This window comes from Megascapheus bottae, chromosome 5, assembly GCF_031878675.1.
Source record: "Megascapheus bottae isolate mThoBot1 chromosome 5, mThoBot2.hap1, whole genome shotgun sequence".
Classification (NCBI taxonomy): Eukaryota; Metazoa; Chordata; class Mammalia; order Rodentia; family Geomyidae; genus Megascapheus; species Megascapheus bottae.
In genome coordinates this window covers 63,133,192-63,154,688 of record NC_143513.1, presented here as the reverse complement: position 1 = coordinate 63,154,688, position 21,497 = coordinate 63,133,192, and the positions used below count along the sequence as shown (strand labels likewise).

Here is a 21,497-nt window from a genome sequence, read left to right as displayed (position 1 = left end):
TAGATGTGTGTCTCAAGTGGTAAAGCATCAGTTGTGAGTGACAAACCTGGGTAAGAGTATGAGGCCTTGAGTCCAAAACCCATTGCGAGCACACATACATGCACACACATAATGCACACACATACACATTACTTACGCAGCATAAAGTCACTACTTACACAGCATAAAATAACCAGGAAAACAAATTTCTGTACTAGGCATATAAATAATAAGACTGAATAATCTTAATTTTACTAAGTATAAAATAATAGTCTGCCAAGAGTTTCACTGTGATGTGCTTACTGTAGAACCAATACTTAAGATAATGTATTTTCCACATTGAATTTTAAGTATTTATGGTAAAATATTTTTCACATGGAATATTAAATATGTATATCGATATGTAGATATATATATTTAATTCAAGATCTATAGTTATATATAGATTTAATGAAATGCTACTGTACACTTTAAAATGAGGAAGGAATTTCAAGTGAACTAATATTTTCCTTAAAAATAACTTAAAAAACCTTCATATTTTGGGTAAAATGCATTAGCTGAAGGAATTTTTATAAGAATATTCAGGATATTCTAGGATTTTAATAGGAATACCATTTCAAAAATTTAAGTTAAATGTCATTTTTCACAAAAGCAGCATTAGTGCAAAGAACTTTTTACAGGACTGAAACATCCATGAAGATTAAATAGTGGTCCAAGATAACTTCTTGTTCTACCAATGCTCAACAGTGCCCCGGACCTTTGGATAAATAGAAATTAAGTTATAACACTTGGTATTTTTGTAAAAAGTAAAAAAACACACTACAAAGAATTTAAGAAAGTCATACTTTGTGTCTATGGAGACTCATGTCAAACAAATCACTCAGATTCAACTTCTGTAGAAAATAGATATTTGATCTCATTTTCTTCATATGCAATAAGCTTATAAGAAAGAAAAATACAGACCCAGATCATGGCCTAGGGGTAGCATGCTCACCTAGAATGCATGAAGCCCTGGGTTCAATTCCCCTGAATCAGATACACAGAAAAAGCCAGAAGTGGCAGTGTGGCTCAAATGGCAGAGTGCTAACCTTGAGCAAAAAGTGTCCAAGGACAGTGCCCAGGCTCTGAGTTCAAGCCTCAAGAGTGGCAAAACAAAAAGGAAGGAAAGAAAGAAAAATACTCAGAAATTTCAAAATTCTGACAAAGTGATAAGGAAAATAAAAAATGATTTTAATAACTTTCATGAAAATTGTTTCATATACAGAAATTAGAACCACATAATGGACCTGAGATTGTAAATTTAAGTGACTATATTCATTTTACTAGAAGTGCACAGACAAGAGTAGGGGAGATACTTCTGCATGCCATATTTTATTCTATCTACATATAATAGTGGTTGACCTGGTGAATGATATACTAATGTGATTTTCTAAGTAAATCAGTATGGAGAATGTAGGGCACAGCCATTCAATGAGGTAGCATGATTTAACATAGACATAACTATAATCAATTACTTTGATCTTTCTTTCTTTTTTCCCTTTTTCCCTTTTTCTTTCCTTCCTTCCTGCCTTCCTTCTTTCTTTTCTTTCTTTTTTCTCTTCTTCCCTCCTCTTTTTCTTTTTGTCTGTCTGTCTGTCTGGGGCTTGAACTCAGGACCTCTTACTCTGACTTGGATTAGTCTTTCAATACAGGCAACTCTACTACCTAAGCTGTATCTGTAATTTGGGCATTTTGCTTGTTAATTGGAAATAAGAGCCTCACAGACTTTTCTGCCCAGGCTGATATAGAATGTGATCCTCCAATTTCAAACAATAGCTAGAATTTTAGGCTTAAGTTAACAATGCATAGTCTGATAGTTACTACAATTAAGATCGAGAGTTCACTTTCTTTTGATTTATAAACTGTCTTTTAAATAAATAATAAGTAAAGAAAATGAGAAAGATGGTTAAGTCCAGGACCATAAAGTAGGTCATGATATTAAATAACAATATTGCAATCACAATGGCAATAATAAGCACTAGCTATTTATATCCCTGGCCAATATCCTAGCAAGAGGTAATGTTTAAAAAGATAACACTTAGTGGTCTCTCATATATTTTTAAATTTAAGAAGCAACTAATTAGAACAATGATGAATATATAATCAATGGACATTTGAAGAAAATTTAAGTTCATGCTGAATTAAAGGTCTTACAGTTGCATGCAGAAAAGCAAGGCAAAGCAGTGTACTTCATTTTTCCTTGTGCACATAAAACTGCAATGTGCTACAATGAAGATAACTTTATTTATTTGCAGCAAAGTCTTGTTAATGTTTTGGTGAGAAGATTCCCTGGAAGGGTGAGCACATATTCATATTTATGTGGATTTAGTAGTGTATATAAGGAACACACATACTTACATTTTTTTTTGCCAGTCCTGGGCCTTGGACTCAGGGCCCGGACACTGTCCTTGGGCTTTCTCAAGACTAGTGCTCTACCACTTGTGCCACAGCACCACTTCCAGCTTTTTTTTCTATGTATGTGGTACCCAGGAATCAAACCTGGGTCATTGTGCGTGCTAGGCAAGTACCCTACCACTAGGCCAAACACCAGGCCCTACACATACTTTCATTCTGTCAGTTGAAAACTGCTTAACCTAGCAAGGGATCATAGTGCATCCTTATAAGTCTAAGATTACTGAGTCAGAGGCCAGAGAATCACTAGTTCAAGACAAGCCTGAGCTAGGTAACATGACCTGCTCAAAACCAAACAAATAAAATTAAATAAGACAAAAAAATCCTCTAAAACATGAACAAACAACAATGGTAAAAAGCAATGAAAAAGGTTTACAATAGCTAAAGGAAAACTTCAAATTTTCAAATATCAAATTGTGATGTTTTTAGAGCTCCCCTATGACCCAGCAATTCCACTACTTGGCATATACCCAATCATCCAGAAACAAAGACATACTAAATCCACTAGCACAACAATGTTCATTGCAGCATTATTCACCATAGCAAAGATATGGAACCAACCCAGATATCCCTCAGTTGATGAGTGGATCAACAAGATGTGGTATTTGTACACAGTGGAATTCTATGGTGCTGTCAGAAAGAATGACATCGACCCATTGTTTAGGAAATGGAAAGACTTAGAAAAAATCAGATTAAGTGAAGTAAGCCAGACTCAAAGGAACATAGGTTCAATAGTTTCCCTCATATGTTATAATAAGTAGAAACCTTGGGTTCTCCTAGCAGAGATTTGCAATAGAACAAAACCTTGATACATAAGGCCATACAGTATGACACTAAATGGAAGGACCTCCAGGATATAGAAACAAAAGCCATATAATGAATGATTGTTGTCCTTAATGTACTATGTTATCTCTCATCTCTTTTGCTGTCCCTTGGTTATCTCATATTGTTTACAGTATCTCACTTTGTTATTGATATATTGGATGTATTTGTATTTGGTTATTTGAAATTGGATAGGGAAGGGGGGAAAACAAGATGGGGGGTGGGGGAGAGGGTAATGGGGACCAAGACATGTGAAACGGTATCAATGTATGTGAATTAATGCATCTTCTATCTGGCAAATATCATGTAACTCTTTTATTAATTACAATAAAAATATCAAATAAACAAAAAAACAAATTGTGATGTTTAGCATTTGATTTTTTATTGCATATGTTTTGAGATCAAAAGATTTTCCCAAAATAATTAGAAAAAAGGCATGCAAGTAAACATAATTAGAAACATAATACGTTTGGTTTTGTAAAATATTGTCACACCAACAAGAAAAGTTCCTCTTACCAAATTATAAAAATGTGGCTAAAAATACCTAAGATGAACTGTTGACATGCTTTGCATAGATATTTCTTTTTTTTTTTTTTTGCCAGTCCTGTCTTGAGCTCAGGGCCTGAGCACTGTCCTTGGACTTTCTCAAGGCTAGAGCTCTACCACTTGAGCCTCAGCACCACTTCCAGGTTTTTTCTATGCATGTGGTACCAAGGAATCGAACCCGGGTCTTCGTGCATGCCAGGCAAGCACTCTACCACTAGGCCAAACTCCCGGCCCTGCATAGATATTTCTAAGTAGCAAATGTGATCTTAGGATCATGTTTATACTTACTACAAAATGGTTTACGAGCTGAAAAAGGAAATAAACACAAATGAAACCAAGTGGCTTTCCTACTCTCATTTTAAGTGTATATCAGTTGCATAAAAGGTGTTATCAGAAATCAATTCCTAATGATCTAGAATAATCACCTCAATATTCACATAGTAATTTAGGACTCAATTAGGGCTCAATTGCTTTTATGAACCTTTTAAACAGGTTTCCTCATTCTTCATTCACAATGTTAAGAACAACTGCAATGTTAAGAAAAGATGGCAGGTTGAGGAACAAGAGGAAAGACAAATGGAGATAGGATGGGTTGACAAACAGTGTCATAAAGTTCAATGTACATATGTGAAAATGGATCCAAATAATTTGTAGGATTGGGACAGTTGAGAAAGAATGGTGACAGGGTTGACAATGATTAACATATACTCACAAACTGACATGTTGAACTGAAACCCTCTTTGTACACTCACTTCAAGATAATAAATATGTTCAAAATATTCAATAAGTCATACAATAGTATTTATTCACTTATATGTCATTTGAATTTTCAACACATTCTAAGTTCTTTTTAAAATTGCACTGTTCAATAGGCTTAATGGTTTCCTCATTTGCCATAATCAGTAGAAACCTTGGACTCTTCTAGCAGAGATTTGCAATAGAGCAAAACCTTGATACATAAGGCCATGCAGTATGACGCTAAATGAAAGGATCTCTAGGATACAGAAACAAAAACCATATAATGTGTGATTGTTGTCCTTAATGTACTGTTATCTCTCATCTCTTTTGCTGTCCCTTGGTTATCTCATATTGTTACAGTATTTTACTTTGTTATCTGATATATTGGATATATTTGTATTTGGTTATTTGAAATTGGATAGGGAAGGGGGAAAACAAGATGAGGGGTGGGGATCGGGGGGAGGGAAATGGGGACCAAGACATGAGAAAGGGTATCAATGTATGTGAAGTAATGCACCTTCCATTTGGCAAATGTAATGTAACCCTTCTATTAATTACAGTAAAAAAATACATGGAAGAAAATAAATAAATAAATACAATAAAAAGAAAATTAAAAAAAGTGCACTGTTCATAGAGGGAACAAAAACAATAAATGAACTGACTGTCCTGAAAGGATTTGCTGAATGAGAAACAGGGCAATGCTGTAGATACAGATTTGACCGAAAATTATTGTTCCGTTTGGCCAATAGGTACAAAGTGAGAAGAAAACATCCACACACCTAGGAAGTCAGGTAGAGCCTCATTTACTGAGAACACAAAAGGCAGATGAGGACTTACCTGGATCATCAGTAGGCATGTCCACTACCAGTTGGTCACTAGACTTTCCGTATAAGCCATTACTACATATGGCTACTATTTGAAGAACGTAACTCACGTTGGGTATTAAATTGTTGAGAATAGCACCCTAAAACACAGATATTTATAATTATATCAGTGCACTATTCTCAGAAGAGAAACATACTAGACAGCTGGCTTAGAAAATTTGTTCCCATTGTTCAGTAGAAAATAGTTGCATTTTGTCAACATACAAAGACACTAAGGCAGGGCTGTTAAGCTGAACGTTCTGATATTTGTCAATTATGAAGTTATTAATAAGCTAAAGACTTTTTGGTCTGTTTCCAATTATGTATTAGTTCCATTATTATCATTATTTTTTGTGGGTCATGGGGCTTGAACTTGGCCTGGGAGCTTTCTCTGAGCACTTCAGATCAAGGCTACCACCCTACCCTTGAGCCAAGCTCCACTTCCCATCTTCTAGAAGTTAACAGGAGATTAGAGTCTCAGGTCCTTTTGTGCCCAGGCTGGCTTTGAACCTTGATCCTCAGATCTCAGCCTCTTGAGTAGCTAGGATTATTAATTTGAAGTCACTCCACAAACTAAAAGTTCCATAATTTCCTTTATCATAGTCTTATTGGTATTGTAGACAAATTAAAAAATAGTTAAACTTTTTGTTAATCCACATGCTAGTACACATAATAACAATGACAGTATTTAAAGGCAGGTTCCCAGGACTTTCTCAGTCCTCTAGCTATCTGAAAGCAGAGTCCAGTAATCTTTCACCTGCTATAGTGTCTTCTAAAAGCCACAGCCAGATGAGTATTTGCAAACTCACCTTCATCCACAGCCAAAATCTCTTTAATCAAAACAAAGTTTAATTCTGGAATGTCTAGCCCACAGAAGGAATGTGTACTTTAGCTTCTTTGGTTCATGAGAATGGGTGGAGGGGGGCGGGTGCGTCTGTGGGTAAGAGTTACCTATTTAATTATATCCTCCAGGTTCATCATTGCCACTTCACATCTGTTATTAGAAATTGAATTCAAAGAAACAGGCCTTGAAGTTCCCTGCTCCTTTTTCCCAGTGCCAGGGAAGCATATGGAAAACAAAATAACACACCCTAAATCAGGGCACTGAGATGCTAAAGCTAATTCTTCACAGTGAGATATTAATGAAAATATTTATTTTAAAAATAGGTGGGTTTTTTTCTCAGTTTTGGGATTTGAACTCTGGGCCTGGGCGCTGTCCCTAAGATCTTCAGCTCAAGGTTACTGCCCTACCCCTTGAACCACAGGGCTACTTCTGGTTTTCTGGTGATTAATTGGACATAAGAGTTTCATGTACTTTTCAGTGCCCCAGCTGGCTTTGAACCGCGATTCTCAGATCTTAACTTCCTGAGTAGGTAGGATTACAGGCATGAGTCACTACTCCCAGCTTTAAAATAGTTTTATTTTTTTAAAAAATGCATACTAAATAACTCCTAGTCCCTAATTTTTAAAATATGTAATCTACTCTATCATGTTGTTGGTAAAAACAGACTCTTCCTATATTCATCATATAGTATAATTCAGTTCCCTGACAGGACTTTCATCTAAAAACTAAAATAAAGTAAGGGTTACCATATAGTATCATGTGTAAGTTCTTACCTTGAAATTAAACTATCACATTATCATGCAAAAAAACAAGTCATCTTATAGTTACCAAGTCTTGATAGCCATCTGTTAAAAATTCATGCTTGGTTTGGTCTTCTCCCTCTAACGGCTGGTAGAGAACTGCAAACCTCTCGATCATAGTATCGTAAACGACTCTGGGTCTTTCCCATGTGACAAGAAGACTGGTATAATTTTCTGGGTCAGCCTGTACATTTTCTGGTTCTGAACTGCAAACTTTCAAGGAGAAAAAAAAAGATAATAAGGATTAATAACAAGGATTTAACCAAATCAACCATATTCCATGAGGTTATTTTGTTTCACTATACGGCAACATTTCTGCTTTTGCCAATCCTTGGGTTTTTTATAGCTGATCTTTTTTCTGTATCTAAAGTTGAATTAGTTGGGTGTTCATTATCACAACAGATCTCTGGGGTGTAAGGAAAGGAGGTTTGCTTTGGCTCACAGTTCTGGAAGCTGGTCATCCTTCCATCACAGTGTGGTGTGGGGTTCTGTGAGATCTGCCTGGCTGTATTACACCATGGAGGGAGCAAGTGTGTAACAAAAAGACTGTGTGGCATCTTCTCCATCCTTATAATGCCACCAGCATGCAGTTTACCACTTAATCTAATCTAATCTAATCTAACCAAATGGAGTTATTTTCCACATCTATGTACCACAGCCTGATAGAGTTTCCACCCTTTTAATACCATTATTGAAAGAGGCTGAGATTCAAACACCCGAATTAGTTCATAGAGATAAATCATATTTAAACAGAGCAAATATACTCTTTCCTTCACTATTATCTCTCTCTTTCCCTTCAAGGACGAACTTGGCCAAATGCTACCTTTCTCTGTTGCACATATTGGTCCCGAGTGAAATGATGTGCTTATATGCTTTTTTTCCCATTGGAGTTTAGGACCTTACAAATATATGAACCACAGTTCTTTATTTTATTATCATATTAGAACATGGTTTTTAAAATACATTTGACACACATATTCAGTTTTAGAAATAAAGGAATAAAGAATAAGGAATATCACCCAGCTCATTGTGCCTTTGTCTTATTTGGTACGGGAAAAATATTCTTGCTTAAGTCTAGAAAATGTCAGTGACAAAAGAGGGTCTATTATTGTGCATTTTGTTATTGAGGAATTATTACATAATTAAAATTTCCTTTTCTACGAAAAATAGGGGAAGAATGATGAGAGGTGTGACATTGATTAGTGCATTGTACTGCTGTGTACAACTACTTAAAGATAATAATATAAAAAAGTCAACCCAAGAAAGCCACACAACAAGATGATCATTTCAGTATTTTAACAATTGCTATAAAATAACCTAATTGAAAGAGTAAACAAATGAATGTAGGAAATTATAATATCTATCTCAGCTGAAAAAATAATATTGAAAAATATATTTTCAGTGACTTCTTAAAGGGAATCCAAGCTCTTGTCAGAAATCATGCCAAAGATTCAGTCATATAAATTTCATGATACTTTCTAGAATGAATGGGTAATATGATAGATTGGTTTGATTTTCAGGAAAACATAATATTTTGTCATGTGCTTAAGAAGCAAAGTAATAAATAGAGTTTCTGCACAGTTTTTATAGATTGCAAAGGAGAGAAATAAAAGCTCTCAAGACAAAGATTAATTGTGTGACACACTTTAAAGTATGCACCTGATTTAGATCAATCAATCATCCTGAATACCCAAACTACCAGCGTATTTATGTCACTACCACGCTCTTTTGTCTGTAGTTAATTTCCTGAACACAGGATGGCGCTCACGACTAACAATAGCCTACATCATTTTATATGCAGTATTTACTATTTGTCATTTTAGAAGATATACTCTATGTTGGAAGTGTACGTGGAGGATTCATACAAATATATTAAGTTAAATAAATACATGGGCATAGGTAGATGATTTAGAAATAGATTTTCACTGGAAACCTGTAGGGTTGCTTTATCTGTTTAGGGTGGGCTTAGAGGGAATTGTTCTTCTGGGAATAAATATTCTATCTTCAAAAAGCATGAATTCACATTTAGAAAACGTCTAATTTAGACATGCTTTCATATGACACAAATGTCCACTAGATGGCAGGCAGCCATCAAATCATCTGAGACACAAAATTACCTCATTCTTGCTTCCAATGAACCTGCAGGTCTGTTTTTGAAAATGCTGTCACCTGCCTGTCCTACGTACTCAGGAGACTGCGATCTGAATGGTGCTTTGAAGCCGGGGCAGAAAAGTCCTATGAGACTCATCTCAAAAACTGGAAGTGGGCTGTGGCACAAAGTGGTAGAGTGTTCATTTTGAGCACAAAGAGGCTCAGGGACAGCACCCAGTATTAGTCGCTGAGTAAGCAAATGATTACTGTCTAGCAATAATTACTTCAGTTGGCTATACATGTTTGTCTTGCCTAATATAAAAAAGGTACTTTATAATTTAATAATTAGTAGTAACATAAAGTAGAACTTGATAAAGGAATTTATATTAATGAAATTTATCTCTTAAGTTCACTAGCTTTCCTCCTTGTAAATCTTTAATGGTTTATGAGTTTAAATGTGAGATTTTGTGTTTTAATTAGAACTATATGTTTAAAAACTTGTTTTATTTAATTATAATTAGTAGTTCAGCAATAAATAATATGTAGCTAAGCTGCACTACTCCATTGACAAATAAATGGTTTTGGAAAAAGAAAGCATCTATTTCCATGGATTAGAAGATGATTTGTTTCATTTGGAAACTAAGATGTGAAAAGAATTTTCAATGACTTCTTAAATTGAATTTAAGCTCATGCTGGGAATTATGCCAAAAATTAATCTATCAGAAAATGAATCCTGATGCTTATAGAATGAACAATTAAGTTTGATAATTATCATCTTAAAGCATTTTATCACATTGTGGGAATAAAGTGAAATAATACATGCAATCTTTTCACAACTCGTGTAGATTTCTAAAGCACAAGGAGAGAAACAAATTTCTCAGCACCAAGAAAGTATGAAAAAGCTCATGAATCTAGAGCTTGTCTTCAAGACAAAACCCCATATTTCCATTTATAGTCCATCATCTTCCTAAAAGATGGTCCTTTTATGTAACTGAATCTTTCAAATATCCATTTGGTTAATCCCTTATTTACTGTTCCCTTTCAAACATAAAAGCAGGTAATGACCATGGAAAAAGTGATTCATATGCACTGAATATTCCAGGTATCCCTATATATCCTATGGAAATTAAATTGTCACATAAAAGAATGTAAGTTACCCAGCAGAATAGCTGATCTGAAAATTAAGAAGGGTTTCCAGGTTAATCTATGCTTAAATGGCATATATAAGCTACCACAGAATGAAGTGATAACACAGATATAATTTCATTGATCACAGGGAGCTCAGAACTCTTTGAGATCAGTCCCTTCCTCAGAACTATGTCTACACGTTGGTTGCTTTCTACAAGTTCTGTGAAATTTGGGTCAGAATTACTCATCCTTCATGGAAGCATGGACAAGAAACTCTGATTCCTGTAGAATTTTGGCAATGAGCCAGGCTTCCACCTAACCAGGAGCTCATACCAGATATGTATCTTAATAAAGTCAATTATCTCCTTGGTACCAATGAGAAATATAAGAATTGGAAAAGTCTTCTCCCTGTTTTGCACTTCTGATGATTTCATCATTAACTTGTCAAAAATGTCTCTCACATTCTACTTACTTCACAGTCTTCTCCAGAGTACAGAGTAACTTTGGCAATAGTTCTGTTTATAATGAATAATCTTATAAGACACAAAGTATCTTCACTTACATTACTGAATAGAATTACAGTGCTTGCATGCATGTAACCTTAGCAAATGGTATTTAAATTTACCACCTTTGAAAAGTAAGCTTACTAATGCATAATTCATTGTGACATTTTTCAGGAACTATTAAAAATTTTTCTCATAGTTCAAACACATTATGCTACAAAGACACTCCAGGATATACTGAAAAATGTTTTCTTATTATTATTGTTATTATTGTTATTATTATTATTATTATTTTGTCAATCGTGGGGCTTGGACTCTGGGCCTTGTCATTGTCCCTGAGCTTTTCAGCTCAAGGCTCCTGTGCCTAGCCCTTGAGCCTCAGCACCACTTCTGGTTATCTAGTGGTTAATTGGAGATAAGAGTCTCTCAGTCTTTATTGCCCATTGCTTTGAATGGGATCTTCAGATCTCAGCCTTCTGAGTAGCTAGGATTACAGGTGTGAGCTTTTGCACCTTGCTTGTTTTCTTATTTTCTTGCAGTTTTAAGAAATGCTTACTTTAAAATTATTAACAGTCTGGCAAAGGAGATTGAAAGTTCATACATAATTCTATTTGACAAGATTTGTTTTGTTTTTGTTGTTGGGGGTGATTGTGGGGCTTGAAATCTAGGCCTGGTGGGCTCAAGTCCTTGGTACCATACACATAGAAAAATGCCAGAAGTGGTGCTGTGGCTCAAGTAGTAGAGCTCTAGCCTTGAGAAAGCCCAAGGACAATACTCAGGCCCTTTGATCAAGGACCAGGACTGGCAAAAAGAAAGCAAGAAAGCAAGCAAGCAAGCAAGAAGCAATCTGGGCGTGGGCACTGCCCCTGAGCTCTTCGGCTCAATGTTAGTGCCACAGCACCACTTCTCTTTTTCTAATGTTAATTGGAAATAAGAGTCTCATGGACTTTCGTGCCTGGGCTGGCTTTGACCTGTGATCCGATCCTCAGATATCAGCCTGCTGAGTAGATAGGGTTACAGGCATGAACCACCAGCACCTGGCTCAACAAGTTATTTTTAATGCCTTAAACATGGAAAACTGGAAGAGCTCTGCATATAGCTGTGCTTCTACAGATGCATGTAGCATGGTCTTGATTTTATATAAAATAGTGATGTCTTTAAGAGAAATATCTGAAATGATAGTCAGTGAAATCTGCATAGTGGTTAAATGTGAGGAGTGACATTGAAGAGATTTTTAATTTCTTCTTGTACAAATACCTCTAAATTTTACCTTAAAACTCATGTTCTGGAGCTGAGCACTGGTGGCTCAGGCCTATAATCCTAGGTACTCAGGAGGCTAAGATCTGAGAATCACAGTTCCAAGCAACCACCAAGCAGGAAACTCTACGATAATCTTATCTTTAATTAAACACACCCCCCCCACACACACCCCAATGGAAGTGGGGATCAAGAGGTAGAGAGCCAGCCTTGAGTAAAGACATTTAAAGAGAGCACACAGGTAATAAATAACTTATCCTAATAAGCATAATAAAAACCAAATACTATACAAAAACTAACCTCACTTATTGTCAAATTTAGTTGCAAGAACAGAAGGGAAAATATGTATCTCATGATAACCATCACAGGATCATGCATAAGATAAAAGATAGTAAATGCCTTTTTTTAGGGTGGTTTTTTTATTGTAATTAGTAAAAGGGTTACATGATATTTGCCAGATAGAAGGTGCATTAATTCACATACATTGATACCCTTTCACATGTCTTGGTACCCGTTTCCCTCCCCCCCCACACCCCCCACCAGTCTTGGTTTTCCCCCCTTCCCTATCAAATTTCAAATATCCAAATACAAATAAATTCAATATATCAGATGACAAAGTGAGATACTATACCAATATGAGATAACCAAGGGACAGCAAAGGAGATGAGAGACAACATAGTACATTAAGGACAACAATCATTCATTATATGGCTTTTGTTTCACTATCCTGGAGGTCCTTTCAATTAGCTTCATACTATATGGCCTTATGTATCAAGATTTTGCTCTATTGCAAATCTCTGCTAGTAGAGCCCAAGGTTTCTACTGATTATGACGAATGAGGGAAACCATTGAGCCTAAGTTCCTTTGAGTCTGGCTTACTTCACTTAATATGATTTTTTCTAATGCCTTTTGATTCAAAGAAGCAAGAATTTTTCTGGTTAATAAAAACTCAAATATTTTAGACAGATTCGCAACTCTCCCAAATAAAAAACAAGTGGCCTACTTTCTATTATAATTTCAGCAAATGGAAAAAGACAAAAGGGGTGACAGTAATCAATATACATTGTACTCAGGAATTGACATGCTGATTGGAAATAGCCTTGTATAACTGAACATATTATTACTATTTCCAAATAATTAAAAATAAATCTATAAATACATGAAGTTATTCCTGTGAGAGAATATGGATTTCTTTTACATCTGTCATTTTATTTAAACATAGTGACTGAGATGCAGGGAATTAGCTAGCCTAAAGCAGAAAAAGTAATCAAAGTATTTCAAAACCTCTACAGCTCTGGCTATTTCCCATGATTCCAAAGTCATCATCTACCTTGACTCTGTGAAGAGTAAAGAAAAGAAAAATTCCATTTCAGGACATACCTGCTTCGTGAATCTCTTCCTTTCCAGTGTAGGAGGAAAACACCTGCCTAGAGAACTTGTACTGTTGTTCTCGAAAATTGTTTTGTAAGTAGTCCATCAGCATGACATACCCCGACTGCTGCATTGTAAGAACTTCACAAAACACAGCCAACTGAAAGGAAGATGAGATGGTTCAAGACCTCTGCCTCAGCAGCACCCATAAACACTTTCAGGCACATCTCTTCTAGCAGAGCTAGAACACAACTCATTTCACATTGCTTCGGATGGCTTCGTTTACATGAACTTCTGAGATTACCTGGCTTTCGGAGATGCTCACAGTATCCTTGAAAACAACCCACTCCACTGTGTCTGTGCAGGGCGGGGAGGTCAAGGAGCCATTGTAAATGTAGTATTTGTCAGTAGAGTTCGGCAAAAGGTCCAGCAAAGTGAACGGATCTAAGGCAGCCTGCTTTCCTGAGGAGCAATAATCAGAAATGAAGTTTTAGGAATATTCTATGGGCATATCAAAATATCAGCAAATCTGGCACACCTCCAATTGGCTGAAATATATCACAGCATAGGGTTAGATGACATTCAGATGTTATAGTATCTCAGTTGACGTAGTTATATTATTTTAATGAAATTCAGCTGGAGCTCATGACAAAACTAAAACCCATTTTTATGTGATTATCTTCAAATATGTATAATAATATCTATTTAAGAATAACTAGTTGAAATCAATAATGAGACAAGATATTTGAGCCTGAACGGGAGGACTGGAGCACTGATGTAGGCAAAACACACAAAACTCGTTTCATAGGACTAAACAATACCTGGACCATTTGCAAATAACATGTAAAATTATTTGTGCATGTAAAATATTAGGTGAAAGTCAACATGGTGAGGCGTGGTACATAACAAAGGTAGAAAACAGAGGAAAAAGAGAACAATGGAGGATTATAGAAAATGCAGGTAATAACATGATTGTGCAAGTAAATCATTGAGAAGAACTGACACTCCAAATGAATAAGGGAATTTAGTAGACTTACTGGATATAAAACCAATGCACAATAGCAGGTATATTTTTAAATAGCAGTATCAAACAATAAAAATATTTGATATAACATAAAATAGAAACAAACTTTCAATACCTGCCATTAAATACCGAAAAATATCAAATACTCACAAATAACTAACAACAGATAAATGACATGTAAAGTGTTTTATATTTAGGAAAAATCACATTATAAGTTGAAAGATTGAGTATCATAGGAGTTAATGAAAATTAGCAAGTCCCAAAGGACTTGTAGGTTCAAAAATTGTAATAAAAAATCCCGGAAGGGTGAGTGTATGAATATGAGAATGTTGACCTAACTAATATATTGATTTTTAAAAATTTACATGGAAATACAGGACCAGGAGCATGGCCTAGTGGTAGAGTGCTTGCCTGGCATGCAAGAAGCTCTGGGTTTGATTCCTTGGTACCACATACATAGAAAAAGCTAGAAGTGGTATTGTGGCTTAAGTAGTAGAGTGCTACTCTTGAGAAAGCCCAGTGCTCAGGACCTGCGTTCAAGCCCTAGGACTTGAAAAAATTTACACAGAAATACAAAGGAGCATAAAGAAAAGCTTGAATAAAAAAAATCTAGAGAAGCTGTATTATCAGATAGAAAGCCCTACTATATAGAGCTGTGGAAATCAGTCTAGTGAGGTATTTGTGCAAAGATAGGCAAAGAGAATACTAGAGGATAGTAGAAAATGCTACTCATTTATCAATTATCAATGGATTCATTGATTTATGATAGAAAAAACCATTAAGAAGTGCCAAATGGATGGGATTTCCAATCAACAGTTCTATGTCAATTGACCATTGTTCAGTGAAAAGTGAATTCTGACTCCTAGTTCATCTTTTAATATTATCCAGTCTTAAACAGATTATATATTTTAAAGCCAAACATGAAGAAATATTGAAGCAGTAGCAAAGTACAGTTGAAACCAACTCCTGCTACTTAGCACAATCATATTTATGGGGGACACATGAAAACTGCCTGTGAGGATTTTTCAATCGACAGATCCCTGAGTTGCATTTGTGATGAAAAAAAGTGCCATAAGTCATTCTGACAGAGAACTCTGATTTGAGATACACTGGTGATGTTACTTGAGTGTATATCTGCTTTGCAACCAGAAAGATTTCATGTGTGAGGAATACAGTATTATGATATTATTTGTCATATTACATAATGTACATTATTATATTATATTCATATTAAATATTTTATCAGTGAAAACTGCCATTGTTCCCTCTCTCCATTTCATGGAGAGAACAGTGCCTAAACATGCAATGGATATGATGAAAGGAGAGAAAAGAAAGATGGGGAGAGGTAATGGAAGATAAAAAGGATTTTTTTGTAGAGAAAATGGAGCAGAAGAACATCCCGTCCATGTCTGTAAAGTAAGTAGATTTTATATCCTCAACCAAGGCTTCAAAGGGCTGATATTTTTAGAACTCATAATATGTAAAGCTTAAGATCAAGATTTGGAAATCTAGATGAGTACAGTTCCATAGTATGTCTAAACCAAGAACTGTCTTTCATCCTCAAATGTCCCTCCTTCTGTAGCTTGTAGTCAGTATGAGGAAACCTTCAGTTTACTAGACACGTGGGGATTTATAGATTTTTAAAATAGGGCTTAGTTTAATTCTAAAGTTATCAAAATATAAACATGTAACTTTGGAAAGATTTCACTTATTTAATGGGGACAGGTAGCATCTAACAAGCAATCAAATCAAATCAACAAGTATCTCTTCCATGTTCTAGAACACATAACTAATAGAACACAGAATAGAACAAATGATGTGAACAGGCTAGAATCTAAACTCTGGTATGACTTCTGCCAACTGCAGTCTAGCCTCAGTATAGATTCAGTATGTGACAGACAAAGCTGATCTGGAAGATTTTAGAATCTAGCTTAAAAGGGAAAGAAAGGGTGGAGAAGTTGGTGCACAGGTAGCTGGACAGAAAAATAAGAGAGTTAAACAGTGGACCAGTGTGTGCCCCAGACAGTTGAAGAGACTAATAGTTTCATTTGTGAATTCAGATCCAGGGTACAGGCAGAAAAATGCTATCAGGGAATCCATCTCAGCAAGGGAATCAAGAATCAGTGGCTTTGATGAAAGGCCCCTCGATAGCTTAAAAAATGCTGCTAAATTATTAAAGCAAAACCATAGTCAGAGAGCATGGACAAGTTTGTTCTTAGGAGTAGACTCCCGGAAGCCCCTAGTAAGGAAATTCCGGTAGCCACATGTCAGCATTAGCAACAATCCCATGTTTTAACATTACCACTGGCCCTGTAAACTAATCCCAAAGCATGGGGACATTCAGAATTCAAACATCAGACTTCTCAAGTGTTGGAATTCAAGCTAGTTTCCTTTATTTGAGTCTGAATAGAATCCACTTTCTGACTCAATGAGAGGGAGGGAAGTGATTGTGGCTTTTGGTATTCAATGTACAAATTGTTGTCTAGAGAATGGAAAGAGATGGCACCCCCATCTTGATTTGATAGCATTAAAAAAAAAGATGCCCTGCAGGAATTCATGTATTTATGACTTCTGAAAAGTTCTGTCAATTCACTTCCTCACATGTAATTGACAAAGATAAATCAATCCTAGGCCAGGATTTTGCTTTTGAGAAAATGATCTGTTGTGAGTTTTGTTTCTCATTTCCAATTTTACATATTCCTAGAAAGGAATGATCATCATTTATTGATAACTCAGGACAGCATTAATACCATCTGTGTAGCACTTAATAAAAATAACAATAATAATGGCTTGCCTTCTGTTGCCAATGTTGTCAAAAGTATTGGCTGTGACAAATTACAATATTCACATGCTAGTAGGAAGAATAACGGAAAGCATGTTATGTCTTGTTCTATGCAAGCACAGACCATTCTTTCAAAAATCCTTTCTCCTCCTACTGATGAGAGAAAGGATTCATGAAAAAAATGGGTCTTGCCTGCAATAGAATCTATTCAGGAATCTAAAACCCAGAGGATTCAAAACCAGCCTTGATAATCCATTCTCAATTAACCATGAAAAAGGGCTGGACTGGAGCCATAAGGCAAGTGGTAGAGCACCAGCCATGAGCAAGAAAGAGAATGAAAAGCATAAGGCTCTGCCTTACAATGCTGAGTTCAAGTCCCAATGCAGTGAAAGAAAAGCACTAGAGATTAAATTTCACCTGGAGTAGCTATTCCTTTTTCACTTTAAAATAAGCATTGTATTCATATTTGATGTTAAAATCTTGAAGGGATGTACAAAGCAGTGGCATAAGGAATATGTTTAAATAAATAATGTAGTAAGACTATTTGCAAGAACAAGTTAAGAAAATATTAACCTCTTACTTACATTAATATTGCATAGGGCCCAGCCTGGTCTCACAGTTACTGGCCTCCTGATTCTGCCTGGGACAGTCATATACTGTTATGTCCAGCAAGCCTCCTACTTTAACACTTTAACTCTTCTCTTTGTTGTGACATTATTTCTTGTTAGTTTCTACTTCAGCTCACATACTTGTCTGCTATATTCCTGTTTTTAAAGATCATAAAAATTCCTGCTAAACTGACTATTATTTAGAGAGAAATGTAGATTATCCAAGATGAGAAATGAAAGACTGTTCCTCTTCCAAAGTGTAGTTTTTTTTAACCTTTTGGAACAAGCAATTTTTATTGCCACTGTAAGCATTTATATATTTTCAAATCTCAAAGAATAATATTTAAGTAGCTTACCAAAACGACTAACATTCTCAACCCCATCAATAATGGCCTTGTAGTCCAAGTTCTCTTCCATTCCAACCTGTTAAACAAGAATGGCATTCTAAAAACAAGACCAAACAAAGTGATAGTCTGTTCAGTAAAAGTGTAAAGATTAATTAATTCATTTTAAGTATGAAGAATAACATGTTCTAAGCACTTGCATTTTCCATTAAACCAAGTACTTTTCATTTTCCACCAGGTATGAGATGATTTACACCTACTGCTATACAAATATGATCCTTTGTATGGAAAAGCAACAGACTTGTGCACTCACAGTTTGCTGCAGCTGAAAAAAATCCACACTATTTATGAATAGCCAAGGAGTACTCCTTTAGGAAACTGATCAACAGTTTTCATTGTGGCTGTCAGCTTTTCTGTTTGTAGCAAAGTATGCTTTGATACTTAACATCAATATTTCATGATATTGAAATGTATGAGTTATAAATGTATAATTACCTCAAATAAAATGGATAAAGCTCTTAACCTCCCTTTTCCTTTAACTGCTTCCTCAAAACTTGAAAATCGGTCCACATCAAAGCAGTAGATTTGCATCTATAAAGGTAACAGGGATAGTTTTTACATAAAAAATGTTTCACAAAGTCAGCAAAGAAACTTAATAAAACCATCCAACAAGCCAATAAAATACATTAGAAACAATCTACATACTGCATAATAATATTTTACATATTTTCAAAATATTTTGGCAATTAGAAGGATCCACTACTTCATTTGCTATCATCACCCATCAGTGCAGAAGGAAATACAGTTAGCCATTTTTAGGACATCAGTAACCATTTTGAGATTTCCAGTACATATTATAGAAATGATTCACCACAGAATGTGTCATATGGATGTTCTTAAGGGTTATTTTAATTGTTTTGTTGGAATTCTTTCAAATATGGGGTGTCTTCTTTCTTGACTGCATGTGGCTTTCTTCGTGGTCCACAGTTCTCCTTGTTAAATAGTATCTCAAGGTGCTCACTGTTCTACTGCTCCTCACAGACTCTCTGCTTCAATGTAAAATGGGACTCAGAGAGGGCTGGATGCCGGTGGCTCATGCTTGTGGTCCTAGCTACTCAGGAGTCTGAGATCTGAAGATCACGGTTCGATACCAGCCCAGGGAAGGAAAGTCCACAAGACTCTTAACACTAATCAGAGAAAAAGTCTAAATATAGAGCTGTGACTCACGTGGTAGTTCATTAGCCTTTACCAAAATGAGCTCAGGGACAGAGTCCAGGTTCAGAGTTCAAGCTCAAAGACTGGGAAAAAAAGTCCCAAAGAGCTTAAGCATCTTTATTGAGACAGGATCTCATTATGTGGTCCAGATTGGCCTCACACTTAAGCATCTTCCTGCCTCATACCAGGCAAGCATCCTACTGGAACTCTTCTTTCTTATGCAGCTATTCTGTATTTTTATTGCAGTTCACATACTAGTCTAATTGATTGTATTCCCCAGCTCATGGGCTTGGAATCAGGTCACTTAGACTTGATACATGTGTAATTCACAAAAAAGAATGGAAAGTCAATAGCTTCTAAGAAAATTAAGGAATGACTGGTCAACAATGGAATAAAAAGTGTGGAGTGGTTACCACATCTCTTCTGAGAAGATTTCTAAGTTGATCTCTGAAGAGTGAGCAGCTTGGAGAAGGCTTAAAACAGGAAATGGAAAGTGCAGGGAACTGAAAATCCTCTTTTGTGACTTCAGTGGCCCCTGAGGGAGAGTGGAGGAAAGAGCTAGGGAGGAAGGCAGAGTGCATACTGGGTAGGACTGTGACATTGTTCAGCAGTTCTGTGTTGAGAGCAAAGGAAAATCATTCATGCATTTCAGTCAACAGGGTTAGGGAAAGTAAGGGTGGGGAAAGAGATTCAAATTGAAGAGAGACAGATGCCAGCTACAGTGACATTATGTCACTGTACAAAAGGAATAATGGTGGTTTAAACTGTTTATTGACCTCTCACATCATTTGTGGGAAGACTTGATTGGGAGATGTACGAGACCTAATGAAACAAACCTTTCAAGGACGTTCCTGGGGTCATTGCTTGAATGATCACGTGGAAAGTATTTTTAACAAGCAAACAGCAAAGAAAGCTTCTAAGAGATAAAGTACAAAGGATAAAAACAAATCAGAGAAAGGCTGGATAAATGGGACTGCATTAAACTGCAGAACTTTCGTATGGCAAAGGACATAGCTAGTAAATTAAATAGGAAGCCTACAGAGTGGGAGAAGATCTTCACCAACCAAACAACGGACAAAGGCCTCATATCTAAAATATATCAACAGCTCAAAAAATTGAATCACCCCAAAACTAATCTCCAAAGAAACAACCATCCCATTAAAAGATGAGCCAAAGACGTAAAGAGAGTCTTCTCTGAAGAAGAAACAAAAATGGCTTATAGACACATGAAGAAATGCTCAACATCTCTGGTCATAAAAGAAATGCAAATCAAAACAACTCTAAGATTCTACCTCACTCCAGTTAGAATGGCCAGGATGAAGAAAACTAATAACAACAGATGCTGGAGGGGATGTGGCCAGGAGGGATCACTACTACACTGTTGGTGGGAGTGCAAACTCGTTCAACCACTATGGAAAGCAGTATGGCAGTTCCTCAAAAGACTAAACATAGAGCTCGCCTATAACCCAGCAATTCCACTACTAGGCATTTACCCAATTCTCCAGAAACAAGGTCAGACTAAATCCACTAGCACAATGATGTTCATTGAAGCACTATTTACCATAGCAAAGATATGGAACCAACCCAGATATCCCTCAGTTGATGAGTGGATCAACAAGATGTGGTATTTGTACACAGTGGAATTCTATGCTGCTGTCAGAATGACATCTCCCATTTGTTAGGAAATGGAAAGACTTAGAAAAAAATCATATTAAGTGAAGTAAGCCAGACTCAAAGGAACATAGCTCAATGGTTTCCCTCATTTGTCATAATCAGTAGAAACTTTGGGCTCTCCTAGCAGAGATTTGCAATAGAGCAAAACCTAGATACATAAGGCCATATAGTATGATGCTAAATGAAAGGACCTCTAGGATATAGGAACAAAAGCCATATAATGAGTGATCGTTGTCCTTAACGCACTATGTTATCTCTCATCTCTTTTGCTATCCCTTGATTATCTCATATTGTTACAGTATCTTACTCTGTTATCTGATATATTAGATATATTTGTATTTGGTTATTTGAAATTGGATAGGGCAGGGGGGGAGCAAGATAAGGGGTGGAGATGAGGGGGAGGGAAATGGGGACCAAGACATGAGAAAAGGTATCAATGTATGTGAATTAATGTACC

General features: G+C 36.0%; 1 protein-coding gene across 1 annotated transcript in view; it reads right to left on the bottom strand.

Moving 5' to 3' along the window:
* The window catches only part of Ptprz1 (protein tyrosine phosphatase receptor type Z1), a 154,599-nt gene that overhangs the window by 53,964 nt on the left and 79,138 nt on the right, over window positions 1–21,497 (bottom strand). The window contains exons 5-10 of the mRNA XM_090333216.1: window positions 18,647–18,742; window positions 18,164–18,230; window positions 13,698–13,855; window positions 13,403–13,553; window positions 7,072–7,256; window positions 5,374–5,500 (exon numbers count right to left, since the gene is read on the bottom strand). Of these exons, the coding sequence (XP_090189342.1) occupies window positions 5,374–5,500; window positions 7,072–7,256; window positions 13,403–13,553; window positions 13,698–13,855; window positions 18,164–18,230; window positions 18,647–18,742 (784 nt within the window). The remainder of the gene's footprint in view (window positions 1–5,373; window positions 5,501–7,071; window positions 7,257–13,402; window positions 13,554–13,697; window positions 13,856–18,163; window positions 18,231–18,646; window positions 18,743–21,497) is intronic.